The sequence below is a fragment of the Phaseolus vulgaris genome, chromosome 1 (assembly GCF_051622355.1).
Source record: "Phaseolus vulgaris cultivar YP4 chromosome 1, ASM5162235v1, whole genome shotgun sequence".
Lineage (NCBI taxonomy): Eukaryota > Viridiplantae > Streptophyta > Magnoliopsida > Fabales > Fabaceae > Phaseolus > Phaseolus vulgaris.
Window position 1 is genome coordinate 44,212,212 of NC_143498.1, and position 22,780 is coordinate 44,234,991.

Sequence of the window (22,780 nt, forward strand, 5' to 3'; positions counted from 1 at the left end):
ATAGACTTTTAAAATATAAAAAAAGATATAATTCTACACGGAAATCTGTAAAGTTAATCGAAAAAAATAAGCATAATCAACTATATTAAATAATTTATTATGTAATAAATATTTTATTATATTTACATATGAGGGATGACGTTAAAAAACAAATAATTATATTTATGTATTGTTATAATTAATTAATTAATTTAAATTATGGTATTTTTTAATATAATTATTTTAATAATAAGTAATTAATTTTATGAAAAATTTTAAATTTAATTAATTAACTCGTGATTTAATTTTATTATATTTTTACTTTTTAAATTAATTTGTGAAGAAATATAATAAATTTTTTGTAATTAATTATTAAATAAATTAAATTTTAAATTAAATAATTCCTATTATTATTTTTAATTTATAGAATAATTATTTCATAATAAATCAGTCCTATTTTCATTTTTCTATATTATTTTATAATTTATATATTATTTTGTTATTTTTTTTATATTAATCAAATCAACTAAATTTTTTTTATTCAATTAATTTTCTTTTAATTTTCCACTATTTTTTTAACTTATTTTTTGTTCAGTGTCTTGTCTTTTCACTTCAAATAACTCTATTTCTAATATCTTTTCATTTCTTGCATTCGTTCTGGATCTGTTCTCAGTTAAAGAAAGCATCAGAAAAAAAAAAAAAAAAAAACTTACACAACTTTTCCTTTCTCTCGTGCATCAACCATGCATATGGAGGCAAAAACTTTGACAACCAAAAGAAACAACAAGCAAGACCAACAAGAGTAAAGTTGTTTTCCAAACAGTATTTGTCCATAAAATTATTAATATTTAAACTAATTTATATTATTAATAAATAATTTTTAAATTAATATTTATAAAAATATTTCTATTAACTTATTTTTTTTTAAACTTTATAATCATGGTACTCCAGCAAATACTAATATATATATATGTGCATAAGTTTATGATTTTATTTTGAATTTTGAATTGTATTTATTTGTATTTATATAAATCTTAATTATGTATTAAGAATATTTTGAAAAAAATTTAAATTTGTATAGAGTTCTGTATAACATGTATGTATGTATTGTAATAATTAAATACATTTTTTTACTGATATACTCTTTTTAATTTTATATATTAAGATATATGAGTACTTAGGGTTCAAATATCTTAATATTTAATAAATAATAAAAATTTAATTTTTTTCAATACACACGTAACTTACATAATTCTGATTGTCTATTGTACCTGAAAATACGTGCAAACAAGAAATCACTTTTATTGAACTAAAAAGTATAAAACAAAATATGAATATTTATTTTATAATAATAATAATAATAAAATTAACATAAAATTTATTTTTCCGCAAAAAACTAGATCAAGATTTATCAAATACTCACAAGTTCAAATTAAATTGTCATAGTCAAGATTTATCAAATACTCACAAATTCAAATTAATTTGTTATGTTTATATATTTCAAAACAAAATTATTGACATATTGAATAGTCTTGATTTTTGCAAGTTCTTTTTCTAATAAATGCTCACACTTACATTATTGAAATAAAGTATCTCTTTCTTTTCTTAAGAAAATAAAATAGATTATATTATAGTGTAAAGTAACTTTACGTAGTTTCGTAATCATATATAATAAATTGATTCTAATAATTATCTAATTAATCATGCATATTATCAATAACTTTTTATTAACTAATAATGTAAAGGTTTTATTTTATTTTTATAAAGCATAGTTGTTAAACTTGCAAAAGAAAAAAAGGGGTAAAGTATATAGGCAATATTATGATTATGAGTGTAAAAGTTTATCCACTCTAAATGCATAAAAATTAAACAGAAAAAAAAATACTACAATGAGTTACAATTGCTTAAACTACATCAGAAGTTATAAATATTCACAGATAAATCAAATGTGATTCAATCATCACGAAAAGTGAAAAAAAAGATTTTCTAACATCCATAATAATTTTTGGAGCATTGATTGTGGAGGTGTGGAGCCAAACAGTGTTTTTCTTACATTTGGGAAGGTTTGGTTTACTTGCATTTACTTAAACTGATTAGATTCAACAACCATGTTTTGGCCCTTCATTCTTTCAAATATTGCAGCCTAAACCTTCACTATTAATTCAATGTTTTAGATTATAACAAAAGGTGAAAGTTTATTTTATGAGACAACTCATTTTATTCACAAGTCACATGGGTCATCATTTTTAGCCTACTTTCAAGATAAGCCAACTGTGGAATTTATTTGTTTAAATTTAATTTAATAATAAGGAGATGCCTAAACTTTAAATAGGTGCATGTATTGGTCATGTGATTGTGTGATAAGGTCAAACACCTCCTAGTTGGTACTTACTTTAGTTAGTAATATTGCTTAAAAAGTGTACAAAATGACCCTAAACTTATAAGGCTACACCCTGTTTGTTTGGCCTCTTCATGGAAGCAAGTTTACTTTTAGGTTTTAGGTGGGTTTTAAGAGCGAACCATACATGTACTTATGGTAGTTATAACTTGAAACAGTGAAAACCTTGTATCCTACACAACGCAGAATCATGGTACAAACGTTAAGGTGAAGTTAGAAGATTATTTTCAAACAACAAGAACAAAAGTTTGAAGAGTATGATTATTATATGATCTACGCGTGCCATTGAGCTCACAAGCACACATGCGCACTTCATCTCATACCATATAAAGCAAAACCTTTATAAATTAATAAATTGTATTGGAATCACAAAACTTTATTCATTTATAGACAGAATAAATTGTTAATAATTAATTGCTGTTGATACTTCTTTTCTTTTAGTTTATACACGGGGAAAATAATTAATTGCATGATATTTTAAAAAATATACACGGGGAAAGAGAGAAAAACTATTTAAGTATATAATTTATTTTTCTTTGAGTAACGCGTAATTAAACCAAACCAATCTCACACCCCAATTTTGACTGACATAAATTATGATTTCAAAGCTAAGGAAGCTGATTATTTATGACGAGTACACAAATAATATAGATTATTAGCAAGTAAGATCAGATAAGTATTTTAGAGTTTTTAAAAGTGAAAATGAGTATTTCTGAAACCAAAGTAATAAAACATATATATTTTAGAACAAAATAATTGAGATTAATTGACATGATGATAAATTTTATTATTCAAACAACAAAATCATTAAAAAATTAATCATAAAGGAATTTTTTAAATAATCTGATTTCATATAAATATTTTAGTTTTTAAATTATAAATAATCTATCAGTAATTGTTCCGTTGTAATTTCTCTACCAATTATAATTGTTTTATCATTAACTCTATGAATTAGAGGATTCACGAATTTGAATAGGTATGTAATATATAAGTGAGATATATAAAGAATTAGAGGATTCTTTCTTTTTTCTTTTTTTAATAATATTTTTTTTCATGTGATGGCAAATGATTGTTGTTATTTGAGGTGTCAGTTTAGCTGAGATGTCAAGTTGCATAGTGATGCCTAACACGAAAACTTTATAAAAAAAAAAGTGAGATATATAAAATTAATATTAAATATTTTAAAATTCATCTTACAAGTTATAATATAAAATTAAAATATTTTAGAAAAAATAAAGCAAATTTAACTCAGTAGATCAGCTTGCATAAATAACATTTCAAACCTATCAACTCATTCAAAATACACATTTAAATGAATCCACTCTTCAAATAATTCTTTTAAAGGTTAAATACATAAAAAAAAACTTTAAAATTTTTAGTACTGGATACTTATATACTTATAGTAAAACAAAATTATTAAAATGAGTTATTATTAAAAAAAATTACATGAGAAAATATAATTCAGGTTGAAAATTCTTTTATTACGTAAAGAAAATGATAAAGATTCTTTCGAATAGTTTCTATACTATAAATATTCACTAGATCTAAAATTTATATTAAAAACAAAAATCAATTTCACATTATAATTATAATAAATGTACAATAAAAATATTTAATATTTTCTAACACAATATAATATTGATTATAATTTAATATTTTATTCATATCTCATTATATCATATTGTATTTAAAAAGTTTTTGAAAATAAACAGTATATTTGGAATAATAACTAAAATGTATAACTGATTTTTTCTAATGAAATTTTTTAATTTATCATTAATTTTAACAACTTTTTTCCTTTTCAACTTTACACATGTTTTTTTTTCTGTTAAAGTGGAGTTTTTTATACCACAATTAATAATTTGGAATCACCTTTTAAAAATGTATTCAAAATTTAATTTTAACTTAATAAAATAATTAAATAATTTAATTCTCACGTACGCTACAAACAAGTCCTTAGTCAAATGTAATATCGAATGATAATAAAAGTTAAGAATGATCCATATAATATATTCGATTCTCGTAGTGTTTGAATTTTTTTAATGCAACAACAATTAATTACAAGAAAAATTAATATATATTTTTATTCAAATAATATTTAAGTATATTAATTATTAGTGAGTTAAATATAATTTAATCTCTATATATAACAATAATGTTAAAAGTATATTATTTTCTCACACGAGAAACTCGTGTGGTTTTCCTAATGGGACAAAGGAATTTGCTGGGGCAGCGTGTGACAAGAGTGATGTTGCCAAATGTTAATTGTTTTTTTAACTTATTCACACTTGTCACTTTCTCCCTTAACACCTTCTACTTATCTTATTATTCTATGTTTATATACTTACCATTATTAGGTTACAACTTTTTTTTTCTTTTACTTATATAAATTGCATGTGGTATACAATTTTTTTTAGAGTGTGAAAAACTACAATTTAATTTCATAATTTTAAAATTAATTTATTATTTAAAACTACACTTATTTGAAAATTTTGAAAATAAATATCCCCTGTTCGTAGAAAAATATAATGATTTAAATGTTCAATCAAATTTACAAAATTTATTTCTATTTTAGTGCATGAATATTAAGAATACAATTAAGAAAAATTATATGGAAATATTATACTATTTTTTAAAGAATGTCAATATTTTTATTTTGATAATGACGAAATAAAATAAGAAATCTATTTATTTTAATAAATTAAATTATTTATTTTTGAACAAATGTTAAAAAGTTGGAGGAAAATATAAACCACAATTTAAAAAAAATGAAAGGAATATTAAAGAAGTTTAACTTTTGTGCATTTATACAAAGGATTTTTTACCTTCTCAATCTATCAAAAAATCAGGGCAGATATAATTTTCAAATAATTATTATAAAAATAAACCAATTTATGATAAATAATAATTTATTGTTAAATTACACCAGCAGCAATGTCTATTTACTAATGAGAAAAAATGTCAAAAAAAAAAAGTCAAAAAAATCATGAAATAAAAATCAATTTTTTAGAAAAAAAAATAATTAGTTACTAGTTATAACTAAATTGAAGATTATTTTAAAAACTAAAAAAAATTGTAGTTTCTAAATCAGTTTCTATTATTGTTAAATGATTTCTAAATTACTATGTAATTAGCTACCAAAGTTTTAACTATCAATAAAATATGTTTATTTATACACATTCTTTTAAGTTAATTTGGTTCTAAAGTTCATTGAACATATTCACTATAAGAAAATCATGAAATAGAAACCAATTTTTAAAGACAAAAATAATTAGTTGCAATAGTAACTAAATTATAGACCATTTTAGAAACTAAAAAAAATTGGTTCTAAATTAGTTTCTATTATTGTTAAATAGTTTCTAAATTAGTATCTAATTAGTAATCAAAGTTTTAAAAATCAAAATATATATATATATATATATATATATTTATATTTATTGCTAGTTTGTGTATCCGTACTATATACACAAGTAAAATAGGAATATAATAAAAAATTAAATATATAGAATTATTTTTATTCAAAAATAGTGTAAAATAAGCAAATATTAAAAAGTAGATGAAACTTGTGTAGATATATACAAACTATACTTTTATAATCTTATATTATATAATTGATTTAAGGTAATTTGGGACCACACACATTTTTACAGTAGTTTTATTTGTATTTTAATAAAAAGCTTTTGTGTCCATACTACTGAAACATATATTGGCAATTTAACTTTATTTTTTATTTGAAAGGAAAAAGAAAATTGCATTAATAAAATTAACAACTAGTAACTTAATTTTAATGAATGTTTTAAATTAATAATATATAAATGAAATGCAATCCTTATTTTACAAGATAAACTCACTTATTAAGATGGTAATGAATTCATTTAATCTATCCTAAAAAGTATGTTTTTTAAGATTATGTCATTGTTATCATACTTATATTAAACTACTCATAAATATCTAATTAAATATTTGAGATGTTCATTATTCAGTTTAATGATATATGTTAGAGAGTCTACATCAAATATCAAATTATAATATTCAATCCATCTCACACTAGATTAAATTAGGCATAAACCTAATTTTTAAATTTAAAGTGTAAATTTAATTGAATTTTTTCTTATAATTTATCTAAGTAGTAACGTGACATATTTGTTAATCATAATTTGTGTTTTAAGTTTAATTTAAATTTCCATTAAAATTAATCCTAGTAGAAATGTAAAATATTTTTTAATCACAATAATATGCGTGGTCTGATTGTTTGCAAAATGATATTTAACTTGTGTAATTAATTATGTTTACGTTAGTGGATTTTACAATTTCTACAATCCATCGACTACATATTGAAATTAGGGAAAGTTGTGTTGTGTTATAAGATGTTTCTACCAAAAACAAAATGAAACATGTTTCTATAGCAGAATACATATTCAAATTAGGCATAAAGTTGTGTTTTAATAAGTGAATACGAGATATAATCTAAATCGAAATAAGGCACATGTAGAACTATATGTTTCAATTTTCTTGGTGACAGAATATCTTTTAAGTTGTAGGAGTTTATTATCTTCTTGAATTTAAGTACATAGCACTGGAGATAGAGTTTGATTATTTAAAGTAATTTTTTTACTCATTTTTATCATTTTTAAAAATTATAAAATTTGTGTCTTATTTTTATTTAGATGAATAATGGACATATTCTGCGTCAATAGCTACAACAAAATTTATTAAATAATTTCTTTTACAAAAATAAAAAAAAGCAAAGTAAAAGAAAAACAATATTATTTTAATACTAAAAATGAAAAAGCATATCTTTAAATCAATTCTTAATAATAACGAAGAAATTATAATTATATGAATTTAAAAATTAAGTTACCAAAAACTAATGAGAGGCGAACTAATATATCTATATTTGTCTTGTCTCATTCACAATTATATAATTTAAAATGATAAATATTAATTAATAAAAAATAATTATCAGCAAGAAAAGAATAATTAATAAAAATATTTGAGGAATATCTCAGCCCTTATACAAGAGGCTAGAAGACACCTCCACCCTCACCGCAAAAACACAAACAAACTACCAACAAACGAACTCAATTAACACTACCACAAAGCTGAGAAGCCGTGTAGAACCGAGCTACCACTAAAAACTACACATGCACCTAACTTATATTAGCTTTAATTGACCTCATACAAACAATAAATTCAAGACACCAATCAGAGTATGAAAAATTCTCTTCGCAGTTACTCATGACCATATCTTCATGAAGACAAGTAGAGGATTATTGATTATTCTAGATCTCTTGCATAATGAATAATTTTGATTAATATAAAAAATATTTATGGGATTCAGGAAATAAAAAGAGAAAAAGCAAGTAACTACGTTTTTTTTTTTTTTGGATTTTAAATGTGGGAGCGTATGACTTTGGTTTGGTACAACCATTACTTTTTGGCACACAGTAGTAATCATAATAATAATAGTGTTACTTTTTCCACATTTTCATAGTTGACACAGTGATGCACCATTCTGCAACGGCAACAAAATGCTATTATTACATTACATTATATATAATAGGAATAAATTCACCCTAATGTCCGCTGACATATTTGAAATTTTTTGTAACGCTAACAAAAACAAATTATACATCTCCTCGTAAAATACACGCAACTAAGTTTCATACTACTTTTATCAGAATTTTGACACATGAGTGCTTAAGGAGTACTTAGATACTTTTTTTAATGTTTTAATATAACAAATAATTGCATATTTTCTATTTTTATTTTAGTATGATCATATGATTATTGTTAGTAACGGAATCAAATTCAATTGCGGTTACTTATCCCACAATCTCCTGTTTGTTTTCATTTTCAATATTCCAAATTAATGTAATCAATGTCAGCTTCAGGTTCTAAATTAGTACTCATAAATGTAATTTGATTATGCTAACTTTTGTTTTGTTTTCTTTCTTAATACCCATGTTTCCTTTTTTTTTTTCTTTCTTTGCCAACTTGTTATGATTTTGTTTTCTTTTCCACTTTAACAGTTCTGAGACCCTGGGAGACAGTACCACCAACCTATACTGCATAAAAAGCAAAGCTGAGAAAGAAAGTGAGAGAGAGAGAGAGAAAAACAAGCATAGAACACAAACAACATTGTCCGCAAAAATAGAGATCTAAGCAACATGGGGTGACTCTGAAAAATGGAATAAAAAAGAAAAAGTGAAGAAAAGCAGTTGAAGTTGTTCATTGCCGTTGCTGTTAATTGAAACCGAATGTCCTACGTATGAATTTTGTTTTTTGTTTTGGTGAGTAACTTGTTACCTGAATTATGAGCTTTATGTTGCAGGTTTTGAGCCTTGATCTCTTAACTATGAGTGCAACCTTCTTGACCGGTCTTGTTTTGAATTACATGGTGTAGAAATCTCATGTTCATGAATGATTTTCATGGAGAAATTTTTTTGTATTTTCTGACATAATTTATGTTTCTGTTTACAAGCCAAATTCTGTTACCTTTTTTTCCCTGTGGTTCTAATTGAAATTTTGTGTTTGATCAGGACTAGTTCTGGTCTTTCAGATGCTTATTGATTCATTCACTCTTGGAACTTCAGAGTTTAACTGAACTGGTATTTTCTTTTTCCTTTTTTTTTAGTGCTGTTTCTGAACATTTACTTTTGCTTTGATGAGAAAAAAGGCGTGTCTATGGTTTTTCTGAAACTGAAACATTTGCATTACTTTGTTTTTTTTTGTTTATTCCAGTGACTATATGGTAGCAGCAAGAGAGACTGTAATCAGTGTTAGCGTGGTCCTGGTTACACTTCATTGAACATTTGTGGATTAAGTTTTTTCAACACCAAAAGACACAGTGTTGGTGTTGGTTTACTTGGCTGGAGTGATGGCGGCTCTGTCCCATGCTGATTCTAGAAGAATGTATTCATGGTGGTGGGACAGTCACATTAGCCCCAAGAACTCGAAATGGCTCCAAGAGAATCTGACAGGTAAGTCTGGTTTTGGAAGCCATTCTGTTTGAGATGTTAACATAGTTGCTATTCATTACCTGACACCTTGATGGTTAGAGATTAAATTGCACCCATCTCTTGTTCTCTCATGTGTAGGAGAAAGGAATGCTTCTGTTAAACTTGAAACAAAATTTAATTGAACACGATTCTTCTTCTTCTTCTTCTTTCTTTTTAATTCTAGTTATATTATTTGTTTGGTAACAGATAATTGCTGATGCTGATGTAAGACCTTGTAAAATTTGGGCTTTCAAATTATTGGACTGGTTACAAAATGCTCTGGTTTATCATTTGTAATTGTCAATGTATATTCATCCTTTGGGAATGTATGGCAAAAAGATTTATTCTGGTTTAAACCAGTTTCCGGTTTTACTTCCAAATTTACTTACAGTCATGATGCACTCTAGTGGAAACTTTGCAATGCGAGGAAGCATTTAATGAAACTACTGTATTGTATTTTGATATATCTTTCAGAATCTTCTTTGTTGGTGTCTTCATTAAAATTAAAATTACATTTCTATCTAAAACTCAGAAGTACCAGTTCTGTCTTGTATGGAAATAGATGTTACAGGTAATTATATGGAAGTCTGTGTATGATAATAAGCCATATCTAGTTTCTGTATTACATTTCCTTTCACTCACACTTCTATTTCCTTACTTGAAAACTGAAATTTTGCTGTTAGCTTTCTTGTAAATACCCTGAAACACATTAATTTATCTCATCTATACATTCTCATGAACAGATATGGATTCCAAGGTGAAGCAAATGATCAAGGTTATTGAAGAAGATGCAGATTCCTTTGCTAGGAGGGCAGAAATGTATTATAAGAAACGGCCAGAGCTTATGAAATTAGTTGAAGAGTTTTATCGTGCATACCGGGCATTGGCTGAGAGATATGATCATGCAACTGGAGTGATTCGTCAGGCCCATCGTACCATGGCTGAAGCATTTCCTAATCAAGTGCCTCCTGCAGCAGATGATTCATCCGGTGTTTCTTACTTGGAGACTGAGCCACATACACCAGAGACACTCGGCTTCTCCCGTTCATTTCTTGATTCAGATGAATTGCAAAAGAATGCTTCAACTCATTTCCATACCATCAAAAGAAATGGATCTTATACTGATGAAACTGATTGTGGTATAAGCAGAAAGGGTCTGAAACAGCTCAATGATCTATTTATGTCAGGAGATCCAGTAAGTGGGCGTGTTCGACGGGGGCTCAATTTTCTTGACGTAGAAGAGATTAATGGGCAAGACAATGGAAGCCAAGATAGTAGGACTGAAGTATTATCAGAGTCTGAACGGATAACCAAAGCTGAGACTGAAATTTTGGCCTTAAAGAAAGCCCTGTCTAACTTAGAAAGTGAAAAGGAGGCTGGCTTGCTTCAGTATCAGCAGAGTTTGGAGAGATTGTCTAATCTGGAATCAGAAATGTCTCGTGCAAGAGAGAATTCTCACGGACTTAATGAACGAGCAAACAAAGCTGAAGCTGAAGTTCAAACCTTGAAGGAAGCCATTGATGATTTACAGGCTGAAAGAGAAGTTAGTCTTCATCAGTACCAGCAATGCTTGGAGAAAATATATAATCTGGAGAAAAATATTTGCTCTGCTCAAAAGGATGTAGGAGAAGTCAATGAACGAGCTACTAGAGCTGAAATTAAAGCTGAATCCTTAAAGGAAGACCTTGCTAGAGTAGAAGCTCAAAAGGAAGCTGCCCTTGCTCAATATAACCAGTCCTTGGAGTTGTTGTCAAAAGTAGAGGAGAGGCTCGTACAAGCTGAAGAGAACGCAACAAGAATTAAAGAACAAGCTAATGATGCAAACACTGAAATTGAGAGCATGAAGTTAGAAATTGCTAAACTTACTGAAGAGAAGGAAGATGCAGCTCACTGTTATCAACAATGCTTAGAGATAATTTCCAGTTTGGAGCATAAACTCTCTTGTGCCCAAGAGGAGGTGCATAAGCTAAATTGCAAGATAAATGATGGGGTTGAAAAGTTACATAGTTCTGAACAGAAGTGTTTTCTCCTGGAAACATCTAATCAGACTTTGCAATCTGAATTGCAGTCTTTGGCACAGAAGTTGGGATTTCAGAGTGAAGAACTTAGTGAGAAGCAGAAAGAAATGGGTAGACTCTGGACTTGTATACAAGAGGAGAGACTGCGATTCATCGAGGCTGAAGCTGCTTTCCAAACTCTTCAGAATTTGCATTCTCAATCTCAAGAAGAACTAAAATCTCTTGCCACCGAGCTTCATGGTAAGGCTGAAATTCTGGAGAATATGGAATTCCATAAGCAGGCTTTAGAGGAAGAAGCACACAAGGCCAAAGAAGAAAACAAAACTCTAAATGAGCTCAAATTATCTTCATCTTTGTCTATAAAAAAAATGAAGGATGAGATATTAAATCTGAGGGAGATAATAAAGAAACTTGAACTGGAGGTTGGACTGCAGGTAGATGAAAGAAATGCTCTCCAGCAAGAAATTTACTATCTTAAAGAGGAGCTTAATGATGTGAATAAAAGACATGAATCCATGATGGAGGATGTCAGATCAACTGACTTAGATCCACAGTGCTTTGCTTTTTCTGTGAAGAACTTGCAAGATGAGAATTCAAAGCTGAAGGAAAGATGTGAAACCTACAAAGATGAGAAAGCAGCTCTAAAGGAAAAAGTGGAGATCTTGGAGAAGCTTTTGGAGAAGAATGCTGTTTTAGAGAGGTCTCTTTCAGATTTGACTGTTGAGCTCGAGAAGGCCAGAGGAAAGGTAAATGTATTGGAAGAAACTTGCGAATCTTTTCTTCGGGAGAAATCCACTCTCGCTGATGAAAAAGCGACCTTGTTTTCTCAGTTACAAACCACAGCTAAGCAGCTGGAGAAGCTCTCAGAGAAAAACAACCTTTTAGAAAGTTCACTATGTGATGTGAATGCTGAGCTTGAAGGATTAAGGATAAAGTCAAAGATCTTAGAAGACTCTTGTCTGTTGCTAGACCACGAGAGGTCCAGTATCAACTCTGAGAAAGAAACCTTAGTTTCACAATTCAACATCACTCATCAAACTCTGAAAGATCTTGAGAAACAACACAGTGAATTGGAACTGAAGCATTCTGAACTGAAAGCAGAAAGGGAATCTGCATTTCATAAGTTGGAAGAGCTACTTGTTTCCTTATATGCTGAGAGGGAAGAACATTCCAGAATTGTGCAATTGAATGAATGTCACTTGGCTGAGAAGGAATTGCAAATTTTTGTTCTCCAAGAAGATGCAGATTACCAGAAAAAGGAATATGAAGAGGAAATGGACAGATCTGTACATGCTCAAATGGACATTTTCATTTTGCAGAGAAGTATCCAGGATTTGGAGCAAAAGAACTTCTCCCTTCTAGTTGAGTGTCAGAGACTCTTGGAGGCTTCTAAACTGTCTGATAGATTGATATCTAAATTGGAGAATGACAACACTCAGAAGCAAGTTGATGTTAACTCATTGTCTGAGAAAATTAAAATACTCAGGATCGGACTGCTTCAGGTGTTGAAGACTCTTGATATTAACAGCGAGCCTTGGTGTGAAAATATGATTGAAATGGACCAGGAGCTTTTGAACCATATACATGGTAAACTTCAGGAGACACAAAGTTCTTTTGTCACAATTTTCAACGAAAGCCAGCAAGTGGCCATTGAGAATTCAGTTCTTGTTACATTCCTTGACCAGTTGAAATTAAAGGCTGAAAATCTTTTGACGGAAAGAAATTCCCTAGATAAGGAGTTGAGAACCCAGTCTACACAGTTTTTGGCATTGCAGGCAGAGGTACAAAAGATATTGGAGAAGAATCAGGAATTGAAGTCGACAATAAGGAAAGGAGAAGATAAAATGGAACTAATGGCTACTGAAGTAGAGAATTTATGCAAACAGCTGTTAGACTTGAAAGAGGATCTCCAAAACATAAAGGAAGAAAATTGCAAAACTTTTGAAGAGAAAAATTCCTTGATGGGAAGATTTCTGGACCTGGGTGAAGAGAAAAGTAAGTTGGAAGATGAAATCTGCATTATGATTGATGAGACAATAACACAATCTAATCTCTCGCTGGTCTACCAGAACATTGTATTCGAAAAACTCCTGGCACTTAAAGGGCTAAGCAACGATTTCGATAGACTTTGTTCAGTAAATACCGACCTTGAGGAGAAACTAAAAATACTCATGGGCAAAATAGAAGATGTGCAAATGGAAAATTCCGATCTTAAAGAGTCCTTTGCAGTGTCAAGCATCGAACTAAAATTAATTCAATCCGTCAATGATCAATTAAATTGTCAGATTAGGAATGGAAAGCAATTGTTGTCTCAAAAGGAAAATGAGATTTTGGAAGCAGCAGAGATGTTTAGCGCTTTACATGATAAGAAAACAGAATTGCAAAGATTGGTGGAGGTTCTGAAGAGCAAGTATGATGAAGCCAAGGTGATACTTGAAGACCAAGCTAGTCAAATTTTAAAATTGTCCTCCGAAAAGGATCAACAAAATAATGAGCTTGGATGCCTCGGTGAAGTGAATCAGAAGTTGGAGGAGGAAATGAGGCACCTGCACCAAGAAATTGGAGAAATTAAACTGAGGGAAGAGAAGCTAAGTCATGAACTACTTAAGGGAACAAATGAGATTAAACAATGGGAAACTCAGGCTGCCACACTCTATACCAGACTGCAAACTTCTGCCGTCAATGAGACATTATATGAAGAGAAGGTCCGTGAGCTAGCTGATGCATGTGAAGATCTTGAACGCAGAAGCAACTTTAAAGACATGGAAAGTGAAATGCTGAAAGAAAGAGTTTGCAAGTTGGAAGGTGACAACGGGAAGCTTCGGGTTCAGTTGGCTGCTTATGTCCCGGCTGCCAGTGCTTTGAATGACTGCATAACATCCTTGGAGATGCAAACACTTGGGCATGCAAAACCACATGATGACAAAGCATCAAAGGTAATTTACATAAACTGGGAACCAGTTACTATTGCGTTGGTTACATTGACAAAACGATGTTTTTAAAAATTGTTTCCAGGTTAAAGATTTCGCATATCACAAATACAATGAAGGTGGTCCACAAACAGGTGAAGATCAGAATGCTGCGGCAATAGATGCACTTCCAGATTTCCAAGGCATGCAGAAAAGAGTCAATGCAATTGAAACGGCTGTTAAACAGATGAATGAAAGTTTCAAAACTAAGGATGAAATGAGAGAGATTCAAGTGTTAAAATCTGGATTCAGCCGGCGCCAAGGAAATATTCAAGCAAGTAAGTATGTTACTGAAATGCATGAATCGAGGGGGCATCGAGGTGGAGCTTCTGATGAACTGAAGTCAAAAAGATCAGTGTCAGATGTCCCTGTAGCAGAAATTGAAGTTCTGCCAAAAGACATCATGCTTGATCAAACGTCTGAATGTTCATATGGGATAGGTAGGAGAGGAACTCTTGAGACTGATGATCAGATGCTCGAATTGTGGGAAACTGCTAATAAAGATGGCGTAATTGGGCTCACAGTTGGAAAGGCACAGAAGACAGCCATTGTGCCTACTGGATACCATCAAAAGAGAGCAACCAGGGAGCTCAGAAACAAATATCCGTCAGTAGAGTCCTTGATTGAGAAGGAGTTGAGTGTGGACAAATTAGAGATCTCAAGAAGATTGACACAGTCACATTCACATGAAGAAGGCAACAGGAGGAAGATTTTAGAAAGACTTGATTCTGATGCTCAAAAGTTGACAAACCTTGAAATTACCGTGCAAGATTTGATGAGCAGGGTAGAAATTACTGAGAGCACAAAGGGAAAAGGTATTGAGTTCGATACGGTGAAAGGGCAGCTTGAAGCTACTCAGGAAGCCATCACAAAGTTGTTTGATGCTAACAACAAGTTGAAGAAGAATGTAGAAGAGGGTACTTCATCCTTTGCAGGGAAGTATACAGCAGAATCAAATGAGAGTGGAAGTGGTAGCAGGAGAGTTTCAGAACAGGCTCGGAGAGGGTCTGAAAAGATAGGACGGCTGCAGTTGGAGGTGCAAAGACTGCAATTTTTACTTCTAAAGTTGAATGATGAAAAAGAAGGCAAAGGAAAGGCAATGATAGATGAACGAAATTCAAAAGTTCTTCTGCGAGATTATCTCTATGATGGGACGAGAAGAAACTACCAGAAAAAGAAGAAGAAAGCACACTTTTGTGCATGCATGCAGCCTCCCACTAAGGGAGATTAAGTCGGCAGGATTTTTAACGTAGTTTAAATTACATTAGACGTTTACTTCTTTCTTTATAATCTAGAAATGGTTCAAGACCGTACTTGTTTTCCAATATAGAGGATCTACGGTTCTTGTAGCGTAGAGATCCTGCTGTACATTTTATGTAATGTTCTCTCACAAGAAGCTAGGATGGAATTTTCGCCATTTTATTTTCTGAATAATTCCTCAGTCTTATTTCCTTCTTGGTTAGACATGCCATTCTTTACTAGCTATTACTTTCACTATTACTCATGGTATAGGTTTAATAATTAAATTAAAATAATTTCAATAGAGACCACACAAATTGTCTAACACCAAAACATGATAGAGATGAGGTTAGATTCGTTATTAATTATCTTAAGATTTTCACTTTTTCAATTCTCATACAGAGTTGAACTTAACAAAACAAATATCAATCAAATTCAACATAATCTTATTAACAGAACAATCTACCGACATATTCAATATCTTACTCATCTCCCTCCTTGTGAGACGTAACGTCTTATTGTGAGATGTTTATTTTTTACCCCTTGAGCTAAGTGGACAAGAAATTAATTAGAATTAAACAAACTAAATAAGAATTCTAATTAAAGAAGAAAATTGAATTCTCAACAAATGTTCAAAAAAAATCCCTTAACAAAAACCAGAAATAAAAAAGATCAGATCGTCTAACAAAAAATGTTGTAGAGAATCTAAGAATAAAACTTTATTGAACAAAAATCCTTAGAATTCATTGCAAAATCACAAGAGAATCAACTCAAAAAGTTTAGTCTTCCATGTGGAGACAAAATGAAAGAATTATAAAAAAGAAAATAAGAAAACGCTAAAACTCTATTATTTTTCAAATGTCAGTGTTAAGCTTCATCCTTTCTCCTTGAAACTTGTATCTTTTTATAGGTTTTTCTACTCCAAGGATATAAAAAATATATTGTGTCTTAGATATTGTTCAAAACATCTCGGTTTAAAACTTTCGTAGAATTTTCTAATTTTGTTTCCAACTTTATCACAATTATGTTTCTTCATATTTTTTTAGATGATTTGCTTCCAATTCTGTTTTTAAGATATTATAGATTTTATTCTTTAATTCTTCTACTCAAATTTTGTGTCTCGTATTGATTCAAAGAAGCAAGGTGAACTTTTGTATGATTCGACTCACTCAGTAGTTAATGTTTCATTCAGACTGTTCAACAAACACTTATTTTATATTGTCTAATCAGATCTACTATGAGAAATATTAGACCGTCTATTATGACTAAAACACCATATTAACATAAATAACAAATAAGACTCATATAAACTCAATTAGATGAGTCATGATTACATTCCAAGAATCTATGATTAGGGTTATTAAGTATGAGTAAAATTATGCTCATCAAATACCCCCACACTTATCTTTTTTCACTCGTGGGCAAAATAGTCTATAGATTCACAACAACTTAAAGGAACAAAATATAAGCGAATGACAAAATTGACAACATATCTTAAGAATGCATAATGGCTAACATGATACAATTTCAAGAAATATAAGAATCAAGATAATGGAAATTCCTATGTTTTAACACACAAACAAGTAAATGAATTCAAAAGGGTAAATAAAAAATGAGAGAACTTTCACTAGACGCTCTTCAACTCTGAAGTGCTTAAGTTTGTATTTTTGCTTAAAGCATTTAAGCAAGCAAACATTACCACAGACTTAGCAAGACTATAATATTTACAATAATTGAAAAAACGTGGATGTAAAGACAAAGAGGACTTCATAAGGTTTTAATGGGGTCAATGTAAAGGTAGGTAAAATGGAAGAAAAGAGACTTAAAACCATAGAAAAATAAAGGAACATAGGAAAATGAATCCAAAAACTAATGTAAATAGCTTTACTATTCAACTCCTTTTTTTATGTCAAGACATCATTATTTTTATTGCTTTTTCATGTAGCAGATGGTCTACACTTGTGTTTTTTTTTTCTTTTTTTTTGTTTTATTCTTTTTTTTGTTATATTCCTTTCTTTCTTTATTTTTCTATTTTTTACAATACCAAAGAGGTAAGCTTACGGGCAGTGACACTCCTAAACTTATTAAAGAATTTACTCTCAAACTAATTTCAAATCTCCTTTATCTTTTAAGGTAGGGATAGTCATGTCTTTTCTATTTTAAGGATTATAATGAGGGTTAAAACCAAGAAAAATGATATATAATCAAAAGAGCTAACAAGTGGATTATCATGAAAGCTAGACTAATATGGCTAGTGGTGTAAATTAAAAAAAAAATGCTTCAATCATATTAGTTCATGCACATAAAACACAATTACAAAACAAAAAATCAAACTACGTTCTAGAATATATAAGAAAACATGAGTGGAAACACCTAAAAAAGATCATTATACAACTTCGTTAGACAAACCATTAGATAGTTCGTTAGACAGTCTTTCAACAAGGCTAAAAAAATCACCAGAGACAATCTATCACAAAATATTTAAGCCATAATTTTTCACAATCAACTTATTTATCAATTTTTTAAGGAAATCCGCACAACACAAATTTAGAAACTCAGATTTTTAAAAATAATGAAACTACCACCTACTAGACAATCCTAAAAAACTGATTTATATTTATTTTTATTTTAAGAGAAGGAAAAAAAATTCAACAAATCAAACAAATCATCAAAAGATAAATCATACACTATGATTCTCCACCTCTACACTTAAATCACATATTATCCTCAATGTAAAAGAACTGAAATGACTCACAAGGTTGTTGAAAGTATGGATCATAAGATTATTTGAAATACGACTCATAAGAGTGACAATATTACTGAAAGTAAGACTCATAATGCATATAATTTTGTTGATCATGTTGAAGTTGGTTTAACATAAAAGCTAAATCCACATCAATTTCATAATCAAAATTAAAAGCAAAAGGTGAAAAATAATGAGACGTTCTATCATTAGATCGTCTATTCTAAAATATGTTTTTCTTATGTAATAATGTGATCAGTTTAAAAATTGAAAACCATACAAATAGAATGAAAAAACAAAGTTAGATATACAAAATAAATAAAAAATTATGCAAATACATAAGAAAATGTAGAAAAAAATATGTAGATAAAGAAGATAGTTGATAACCAAATTCAAATTGGATTTCTCGACAACAATGCCAAATTTGATAACTGACTTTAGAGTAAAATTAAAAGAATTTTAGTGGAAACCATTTAACACCAAAGAGGTGATAATATAGATAAGGTCAAATGATCCCAAGTTTTCTCCCATCGAGTTCAATAATAAATTTAGTCAATCAGTGTTCAAAACTTATCTGCAAGCGATAAGGGTTAGAAATAACAATAAGATAAAAGGGGCATTGAGATTCTTATGCAAAAAATTAAAATAGACAATGTAAAATAATAAAAAAAGCATGTTAATTCTCAAGTTCATTCAATAGTCAATTTGTCACTGATTATCTTAAAATTTTCACTCTTTCAATTCTCACACAGAGTTGAACTTAACCAAATAAGCATCAATTAAATTCAACAACATCTTATCAACAAATCAAGCATCTACTAACATATTTAGTATATCACTTGTCTCCAAATATCTACTAGTAAGATGTTTATCTTTTACCCCATGAACTGAGCGAACAAAAGATTGATTAAAACTAAGCGAATTAAATAAGAACTCTAATTAAAGAATAGAATTGAATTCTCAACAAACATTCAAAAACAATTTCTTAACAAAAACCAAAATTCAAAAAGATCAAATCGTATAACATAAACTACTACAGAGAATTTAAGGATAAAACCTTATTAAACAGAAACCTCGGAATTCATTGTGAAATTACAAGAGAATCAATTCAAAAGAGTTTAGCCTTCCATGCGGAGACCAAAAAAAAAGAATTATAAAGAAAATAAGAAAACAAAGAAGAAAATAAGAAAATAAAGAAAAAGCATTGTTGTGAAGCTTCATCCTTTTTTCCTAAATCTTGTTTCATTTTATAGATTTTGCTACTTTAAGGATCTTGTAAATATATTGTTCCTCAAATATTGTTCACAATTTTTGAGTTTCAAAGTTTCTAAAATTTTTAAACTTTATTTTCAATTTTATCGTGATTCTTTTCTTCGTATTTTTTTAAATAATTTGTTTTCAATTATGTTTTTTAAGATATTGTAAGTTTTATTATATAATTCTTCTATTAAGATTTTGCTTCTCGTTTTGATTTAGAGAAGCAACTTCTTTCACATAACTCAACTCACTCACAATGATAGACACTTCATTCAGACCGTCTAATTAGACATTTCTATCATACCGTCTAGTTAAACGTTTCTACCATACTATCTAGACAAACCATCTACTCTAAAAAATATTAGACCATCTGCTGCGATTAAAACACCAAATTAGCATATACAAAAATTATGATCAAGATAAACTCAGTTAGATGAATCTTATTTAAAACAGTAAATTTATTGATGATTACAGTCCAAAAATCTATAAATAAAGTTATTAAGTGTGAGTAAAAGTATGTTCATCAACTTTCATTGTGGTGTGAAACATCGGTTGTTACACCAGAACAAGACTCATTACTAGTTGCTCATGGATATATCCTACAAGACTAAGGCTAATTACCTAACTATTCAGTAACATTTAATAATTAACATTAACCAAAATCATGCGGATAAATCACAATTCTCAACCAAAAGGGGGAGAAAACTCAGTAAGACAGAATGCCGCAGACAAAAGTCAAATTCTAGATCAGATGTACAAAGGTAACATCAGAACTATCATGAACATTTAAGTACATCCCTGTTGTAAATGCTTGGCCACATTATCTCGCATGGTCCTTCCCAAAGGATCAACTTGCTTGCAATATTGTTCTTGATATCCAGAATCATGATGACCAGACAAGGCAACATCTGGTTGAAAAGAGTCTCCACAGTCAATGATTATGTTATGGAGCAAACAGCATGTCAAGATAATGCTGGGCAATTTCCTCTTATCAGGTCTCCACATAACCTTACTCAGGATTCTCCAACTTCCCTTTAACAATGAGAATGCCCTCACAGCAAGTAGCTTTCCAGCTCCATGTTTCTGATTGAATGTAGACTGTGAAACTGATATGGCATTAGCTCCATTAGTTTCATAAGGAGTCATAAGCCATTGAAGAAGAGGATAACTGCACCCACCAACCACGTATTCTCTTACAAAACCTCCAGCTAAAGCTTTCACACTTCCGTTCAAACGCTCACCATTCTCTGATAGCTTGAAAAATGCTGAACACTTCAACAATCTGGAAAATGACATGCCACCAGGCAAGCCTGTCATAATGTCAATAAATCTCATTTCATGATCCACAATTCCCTGCAACAACATGCTGTAGTTCTTTTCTTGATCACACCAGTCATCTGAGGTTTGGACAGCTGGAAGTGTCATCATGATGTGTGTTGCATCGATGGCTCCACAGCAATTAGGCAACCCATAGGATGCTTCAAAACCACGCTTGATTTCATGTATTCTATTGAAATCTGGCCAATTGAGATGGTGTTTAGCACGTTCCTCCAGTGCCTCTATGAATCTCCAAGTCACCTGAGACACTGTTGACTGCCCAACCCCAAAGGCAGCTCCAACTGAGACTTGAGACTCACCAGATGCCAACCTTCTAAGGGCAATTGCAACCTGCTTCTCAACACTAAGAAGCCTTCCCTCTATGTTGATGAGCCCTGATGGAGGCCTTGATATGAGATCCTCCCTCACAAGGGAACATATGTATTCAAAAGAAGTCTTTGACACCCTGAAGAAATACTTAAACCCTTCTGCCTCATCACCCGGTACAGAGTATCCTGCAGGTTTGCATCAATCATACCCATTCAAATCATAATTTTCAAATCAAATCAAACATATCCATAACACCACCCAAAATAGCTAAATAGTTTGAATGATATAACCGCCTCAAAAAAATGGGATGTGGGAAAAAAACCCACGAGTGGAAACCCCCTTATTTCTTTACCAACAACACATAAACAACAAAATTGTTGACAATTGATCCAGTGATAACACTGGAGAAACATAAGCATGACTGCAGGGTTTCATTCCAGAACAGCACCAATGGTAAATCATTAAAGTTCGAAACTTTGAAGGGGAATGAAATTAAGAAAACGGAGAAGATACCTGGGGTAGTAGAATTCTTGTGCCAGAAAGAGTCCCACCAATCGGTCTCGCTGGTTCTGGGCTCAACAGGGACCAGACTCACCTGTTTGTGTTTTTTGAACTTCTTAGTCTTCTTTTTGGTCTTGGATTTTTTCTGGAAGGGTGCCATTGAACATTAACAACAGGACCAATAATTCACTGTTTTAAGTGACAGGAGGACCTTACTTAGAAGTGAAGAGCACAGAGAGTGAAGTGAAACTGAAAGTTACTCGGAAGTCCGAACACGCCATCTTTCTCTTCGCTCCTTTCTCTTGTCCAATTTCAGGATTTTATATTTCTCCAAAATCCAAACTTTGGGCTTCTCTAGTCTACCCAGAACAAAAAACCCTTTTAAAATTTGAGCAAATTAATTAGAAAACTTCTTTCTAAATTTCCTTTCCATTACGAACAAGCACATTTCATACTTTTTCTATGAATAAAAAATAATACACACTTGTCATACTAAGTTTTAACCATGCCCATGACCAAGGTATTTTTATAGTAAAAAAAAGCTTTTTTTTACTTAGTTTATAAAGGAATCCAAAAAAAAAGGGGATATTCTGACTAATCATAATATAAAGAATTATTTTCTCAAACACATAGAAGGAATTCATGTTTGTTGACCGATAAACCACTAGATACAAAATAAATGACAAGATCTTTAGTAACAAGTGAGGGTACCAAACATAATTTGTTTTTGGATCTTATCACAACAAAATTAGATCGAGTCTGATATAAATGAAAAACAAAATAAAATTGGTGTAAAAAATGTTAGAGTCATGTCTTTCAAGAATTATATAGATTATTACTAAGAGAAACTTTAAGTCTAACTCAACCCCATAAAACCGGCTTATAAGGTTGAAGTTTTCAAGAATTATATGTATCATAACATTTGTTTGTATTCTAGAAAATAAACAAAATTTTCAGAAAATATTTTTGGCATAAACTTTCTGAAACATATATAATATGTTCTGTAATGTTTTTTTTTTTTCAGAATA

At 30.0% G+C, this 22,780-nt stretch overlaps 2 protein-coding genes across 2 annotated transcripts; one reads left to right on the forward strand and one right to left on the reverse strand.

The window, feature by feature from the left end:
- The first annotated feature begins 8,025 nt into the window (after positions 1-8,025).
- LOC137814235 (protein NETWORKED 1D) lies at positions 8,026-15,799 on the forward strand. Its single transcript, XM_068616843.1, has 5 exons — positions 8,026-8,670; positions 8,920-8,988; positions 9,122-9,360; positions 10,122-14,332; positions 14,412-15,799. The coding sequence occupies exons 3-5, from the start codon at positions 9,258-9,260 to the stop codon at positions 15,594-15,596; spliced, it is 5,499 nt and encodes a 1,832-aa protein (XP_068472944.1). The 5' UTR covers positions 8,026-8,670; positions 8,920-8,988; positions 9,122-9,257; the 3' UTR covers positions 15,597-15,799.
- A 4,422-nt stretch (positions 15,800-20,221) lies between these two features.
- LOC137814236 (nuclease) lies at positions 20,222-22,170 on the reverse strand. Its single transcript, XM_068616844.2, has 2 exons — positions 21,765-22,170; positions 20,222-21,436 (listed from the first exon to the last, which is right to left on the reverse strand). Exons 1-2 carry the CDS (start codon positions 21,910-21,912, stop codon positions 20,391-20,393), a joined length of 1,194 nt encoding a protein of 397 aa, XP_068472945.1. The 5' UTR covers positions 21,913-22,170; the 3' UTR covers positions 20,222-20,390.
- Between the last annotated feature and the right edge of the window lie 610 nt (positions 22,171-22,780).

Coding starts and splice junctions, on each gene's coding strand:
- LOC137814236 (XM_068616844.2), bottom strand. CDS start 21,912: ATGGCACCCTTCCAGAAAAAATCCAAGACCAAAAAGAAGACTAAGAAG. Junction 21,437..21,764: donor CAAGAATTCTACTACCCCAG/GTATCTTCTCCG, acceptor GCAAACCTGCAG/GATACTCTGTACCGGGTGAT.
- LOC137814235 (XM_068616843.1), top strand. CDS start 9,258: ATGGCGGCTCTGTCCCATGCTGATTCTAGAAGAATGTATTCATGGTGG. Junction 9,361..10,121: donor GCTCCAAGAGAATCTGACAG/GTAAGTCTGGTT, acceptor TCTCATGAACAG/ATATGGATTCCAAGGTGAAG. Junction 14,333..14,411: donor ATGATGACAAAGCATCAAAG/GTAATTTACATA, acceptor AATTGTTTCCAG/GTTAAAGATTTCGCATATCA.